The sequence below is a fragment of the Myotis brandtii genome, unplaced genomic scaffold (assembly GCF_000412655.1).
Source record: "Myotis brandtii unplaced genomic scaffold, ASM41265v1 scaffold2150, whole genome shotgun sequence".
Taxonomy (NCBI): Eukaryota; Metazoa; Chordata; class Mammalia; order Chiroptera; family Vespertilionidae; genus Myotis; species Myotis brandtii.
The window spans coordinates 2,547-8,413 of NW_005358044.1; the positions used below are offsets into that span (position 1 = coordinate 2,547).

General features: G+C 49.3%; 1 protein-coding gene across 1 annotated transcript in view; it reads left to right on the forward strand.

Annotated features, from left to right (window-relative positions):
* ARSH (arylsulfatase family, member H) overlaps positions 1 to 5,867 on the forward strand; it is a 19,197-nt gene that overhangs the window by 1,937 nt on the left and 11,393 nt on the right. Inside the window, exons 2-4 of the mRNA XM_014539393.1 lie at positions 932 to 1,081; positions 2,783 to 2,904; positions 4,242 to 4,428. Of these exons, the coding sequence (XP_014394879.1) occupies positions 932 to 1,081; positions 2,783 to 2,904; positions 4,242 to 4,428 (459 nt within the window). The remainder of the gene's footprint in view (positions 1 to 931; positions 1,082 to 2,782; positions 2,905 to 4,241; positions 4,429 to 5,867) is intronic.

A 5,867-nucleotide genomic window follows, 5' to 3' on the forward strand; every position in this document is an offset into this window, starting at 1 on the left:
GAGAGAGAGAGAGAGAGAGAGAGAGAGAGAAACATTGATGGGAGAAGGACCATGGATTCGTTGCCTCCTGAGTGCACTCTGACCAGTGCCGGGGGTCAAGCCTGCAACCCAGGTACGTGCCCTTGACCGGGAATCGAACCCCCAAACCTTTGGTCTCTGGGCCGACGCTCTAACCACTGAGCTAAACTGGCCAGGGCTATATATGAAGGTTGTCCCAAAATTCACGCAAGAAGTAATTTTGATAGAAAACACAGATTTATAAGGAAAAATTGTAACTTTTTTATTGATTCATAAAGGACACAGTCTAGGGTTATGTATGGAACAGCACATTGGGTCAGTGGCCTCCCCGGCTTTGCTGGCACAGACGCAAAGCCGCGGTCTTCATTGGTCTTCCTTGTCCCTGCTCCTGGGCCGTCATTGGTACTTGGTGATGCTGATCAAATTGAAGGGATTGATATCCAAGGGCAACAGATATTAGAATCTGATTCAATAAGCCAAGAAAAATTAGGCTTTTATTTTTATTTTGTTGTTAATGCTCACGCAAAATTCAAATCTTGCGTGAATTTTGGGACACCCTTTGTATGTTTATTGATTTTTTAGAGAGAGGAATGGAGAGAGAGAGAGAGAGAGAGAGATAGAAACATCCATGATGAGAGAGAATCACGGATCGGCTGCCTCCTGCACGCCCCCTACTGGCGATGGAGCCCACAACCCGGGCGTGTGCCCTTGACCGGGACTCGAACCCGGGACCTCTGGGTGCTCAGAAAAGTCGCCCAACCAACTGAGCCACCCTGGCTTTCGGCTTCCTTTTCTTAAGTTGCTTCAAATGCAAACATGAATGGATATGGGGTTTTTTTGGGTTTTTTTTTTTTGGTTGTTTTGATTATTTCTGTGTTGTTGTTTTTTTTCCCCAAAAAAAATTACTTTTCAGGAACCTCCGGCTGTGGGTGTCGCTGTGTGGCCTCTTTGGGAGCCTCCGGGGGACGTTGGTGACCAGGAATTCGAGGCCCAATATTGTCCTGTTGATGGCGGATGACCTGGGGATTGGAGATCTATGTTGCTATGGCAACAACACAGTCAGGTAAAGGTTGGGTCCCAACCTGGGGGCGTGGTGTCTGTGGGGCCGCCCGCCAGCTCCCTGCAATTTCTCCACGCGACCAGCAGAGGGCGCGCGAGGACAGCATTTTGCATTTCTATGCAGCCTGCGCTTTTTTTTAAAAAAAATTTTTATTTAAAAAAAATATATTTTATTGATTTTTTTACAGACAGGAAGGGAGAGGGATAGAGAGTTAGAAACATCGATGATGAGAGAGAAACGTCGATCAGCTGCCTCCTGCACGCCCCCTACATCCCAGGTACATGCCCTTGACCGGGAATCGAACCCGGGACCCTTCAGTCCGCAGGCCGACGCTCTATCCACTGAGCCACACCGCCCAGGGCTGGATTTTTATTTTATTGTTGTGCAAAAAATAGATAAAAACCAGCATAGAACACAAACGTCACCTTTTTTTTAACCCGTTGAAAGCTGGCATTTCGGAAGCGTTTGGTCCACCCACAGGGTTTCAGGCCCTTAGGTCTGTCTGGTTCTGGGGTTTTCCATCGTCCCCCAGAAGCCCCCCCAAAAAAAGTATTTATTAAGGCTCATTCCGGCCCTGGGCGGTGTGGCTCAGTGGGTAGAGCGTCGGGCTGTGGACTGAAGGGTCCCTGGTTCGATTCCCGGTCAAGAGCACATGCCCGGGTTGCCGGTTCGATCCCCAGTAGGGGGCGTGCAGGAGGCAGGCGACCAATGTTTTTTTTCTTTCATCATCGATGTTTCCATCTCTCTCTCTCCCTCTCCCTCCTTCTCTGAAATTAATAAAAATATATTTTTCCCAAAGGCTTATTCCCTAGTCATTCACCTCCCCCACCCAAGGGTCACGGGTTCGATTCCCGGTCAAGGTCACGTATAGAGTTGCAGGTTCAATCCCCAACCCTAGTCACTCTAACACTTCTCTCTCTCTCTCTCTCTCTTCCCCTTTCATTCTCCTTTTTTAAAAAAATAAATGGACAAATATCCTCAGGTGAGGATTAACAACAACCACAAAAAAAGCTAAATTTCCCTACAAGAAGTACGTTAATGTTTTATGAACCATAAGTTACCCATGAACTTTAGAAATATGATAAGATTCACCCTGGCCAGTGTGGCTCAGTGGTCGGCCTGTGGACTGAAAGGTCCCAGGTTCAATTCCGGTCAAGGGCATCTACCTTGGTTGCAGGCACATCCCCAGTAGGAGGTGTGCAGGAGGCAGCTGGTCGATGTTTCTCTCTCATCGATGTTTCTAACTTCTATCCCTCTCCCTTCCTCTCTGTAAAAAATCAATAAAATATATTTTTAAAAAAACGAAATATGAGAATATCCATTGGACCGGCCTTTTGCATTGAAATGCACAGCAACTCAGATTAGCATATTCGTGTGCAATCATTTTTTAAAAGTTTTATTTTTGTTGTTGATAAGATATATATATATATATTGTAAATACATTTCATTGATTTCTTACAGAGAGGAAGGGAGAGGGATAGAGAGTTAGAAACATCGATGAGAGAGAAACATCGATCAGCTGCCTCCTGCACACCCCCCACTGGGGACGTGCCCACAACCCAGGTACATGCCCTTGACGGGAATCGAACCCGGGACCCTTCAGTCCGCAGGCCGACGCTCCATCCACTGAGCCACACCGGCTAGGGCTGTTTTTTGTTTTTTTTTTAAATATTTATATATTTTTTGATTTGCGTCCGCCCGCAGCACCCCCAATATCGACCGCCTGGCCAGGGAGGGAGTGATGCTCACCCAGCACCTGGCAGCCGCCTCCATGTGCACCCCAAGTCGGGCCGCCTTCCTGACCGGCCGATACCCCATTCGATCAGGTGAGTCTGGGTAATTCAGTCTCAATTCGGAGCCTTCTCTCTCTCTCTCTCTCTCTCTCTCTCTCTCTTTCTCTCTCTCCCTTCCTTTTCTTTCCTTCTCTCTGTCTTCTTTCTTTCTTTTTTCTTTCTTTATTTCTCTCTTTATGTCTTTCTCCTTTAATTTAATAGCCCTGGCCGGTGTGGCTCAGTGGATAGAGCCTCAGCCTGCAGACCAAAGGGTCCCGGGTTCGAATCCGGTCACGGGCACGGACCTCGGTGGCAGGCTCCTCCCCGGCCCGGGCCCTGGTCGGGTCGCGTGCAAGAGGCCACCCATCAGTGTGTCTGTCTGTCTCTCCCTCTCTCTTCCGCTCTCTCTAAAAATCAATGGGAAAATATTCTTGGGTGAGGATTAAAAAGAATAAATTTAATATGTTTCTGTTGAAGTCAGAGAGGAAGGTCTGGAATTCCGCACCCCTCCGTCGATGCCCGTTGCACCCCTATTTTTGTTTGTTTATTTATTATTGTTTTTAATGTATTTTTAAGGATGTCAGAAAGGAAGGGAGGGGGAGAGAGAGAAACATCAGTGATGAGAGAGAATCACGGATCGGCTGCCTCCTGCACGCCCCCTACTGGGGATGGAGCCCGCAAACCGGGCATGTGCCCTTGACCGGGAATCGAACCCGGGACCTCCTATATAATAAAAGCCTAATATGCTAAGTGGCCAGTCATCCGGTCGGCCATTCAACCAATCAAAGCGTAATATGATAATGATATGCTAAGACCGCTCAGCTGCTCGCTATGAAGTGCACTGACCACCAGGGGGCAGACAGTCAACTGGTCGACCAGTCGCTATGACGTGCACTGACCACCAGGGGGCAGAGTTATGAATCGTAATGTAAATATCTGATATGCAGGATGTATTTAGGTGACCCCTGTAAAAGGGTCATTCGACCCCCAAAGGGGTCACGACCCACAGGTTGAGAACTGCTGGGTTAGATGCTCAATGCAGGAGCAGAAACCACAGGCATGGAAACATGGAACAGACTGATGAATCTCAGAGGAAGGGGGCAACGGGGGAAGGCGGGAAGAGATTACCAAAGATTTTATATGCATACTACAGGCCTGGTGCACGGATTCGTGCACCAGTGGGGTCCCTCAGTCTGGCCTGCGCCCTCTCGCCATCCGAGACCCCTTGGGGGATGTCAGAGAGCCGGTTCCGGCCCGATCCCGCAGGCCAGGCCGAGGGACTCCCGACTGGTGCACAAATTCGTGCATCGGGGCCTCTAGTTAAGCCATAACCAGGTGATTAATAACAATGTCCATCGTAAGCAGCTGTTCTTTGCTTCTGTGCCTGCAAGGGATGGCGTCGGCCTTCAACATGCACCGCGGCCTCGTCTGGCTGGGGGGCTCCGGCGGTCTCCCCACCAACGAGACGACCTTCGCCAAGTTGCTGCAGGATCGCGGCTACCGCACGGGACTCATAGGTGCGCACCGGGGAGCTACGGACGCACAGACGGGGTCAGACGGGCTGGACTCCCTGTTCTTGTAGCTCAGTCTTCATGGGGGTTTGGCTGGGTCCCACCCCCACTCCCCCCAATATCTCTCTGAGAGGAGTCAGTGGGGGAAGAATTTATATATATATTTTTTATTGATTGCAAAGAAGAAGGGAGAGGGAGAGAGAGAGAGAAACATCAACGATGAGAGAGAATCATGGATCGGCCGCCCCCTGCACGCCCCCTACTGGGGATCGAGCCCGCAACCCGTGCGTGTGGGAATCGAACCCGGGACCTCCTGGTTCGTAGGTCGACGCTCAACCACTGAGCCACACTGGCCGGGCAGGAGTGAATATGTATTTATTTATTTATTTACTTATTTATTTATCTTTTCTTTTTTATTTTTTTAAGTATGATTTTTTTTGAAGAGTTTCTGTTAACCATTGTTACTCTTTATTCTTTCTTTTTTAAAATATATTTTATTGATCTTTTTACCGAGAGGAAGGGAGAGGGATAGAGAGTTAAAAACATCGATGAGAGAGAAGCATTGATCGGCTGCCTCCCTCACGCCCCCCACTGGGGATGTGCCTGCAACCAAGGTCCATGCCCTTGACCGGAATCGAACCTGGGACCCGAACCCGGGACCCTTGGGTCTGCAGGCCGATGCTCTATCCACTGAGCCAAACCGGTTAGGGCATAAGTATGATTTTTATATATTTTAGACAGGAAGGGAGAGGGAAAGAGAGAAACATCCACGATGAGAGAGAGTCATGGATCGGCTGCCTCCTGTGCGCCCCCTGCTGGGGACGGAGCCCGCAACCCGGGCATGTGCCCTTGACCGGGAATCGAACCCTGACCTCCTGGTTCCTAGGTCGATGCTCAACATCTCAGCCACATCGGCTGGGTAGACGCCATTGTTGATAGATACGTATTGATTTCCATGTTATTCTTCATCATTTTTAAAAATATACATTTTATTGATTTTTTACCGAGAGGAAGAGAGAGGAATAGAAAGATAGAAACATCGATGAGAGAGAAACATCGATCAGCTGCCTCCTGCACACCCCCTACTGGGGATGTGCCTGCAACCAAGGTACATGCCCTAGAGCAGGAATCGAACCCGGGACCCTTCGGTCTGCAGGTCGGTGCTCTATCCACTGAGCCACACCGGTCAGGGCTATTCTTTATCATTTTCATTACATCTTTATTGTTGAACGTATGACGTATGGACCCCTCTCTCCCCCATGGAATATTCTTTTTCTTTTTTCTTTTAAATATACTTTTATTGATTTCAGAGAGGAAGTGAGAGGGAGAGAGAGAGAGAAACATCCATGATGAGAGAGAATCTTGGACCGGCTGCCTCCTGCACGCCCCCTACTGGGGATCGAGCCTGCAACCCGGACATGTGTCCTTGGCCGGGAATCGAACCCGGGACCCTTCGGTCCGCAGGCCGACGCTCTACCCACTGAGCCACACCAGCCAGGGCCCCCA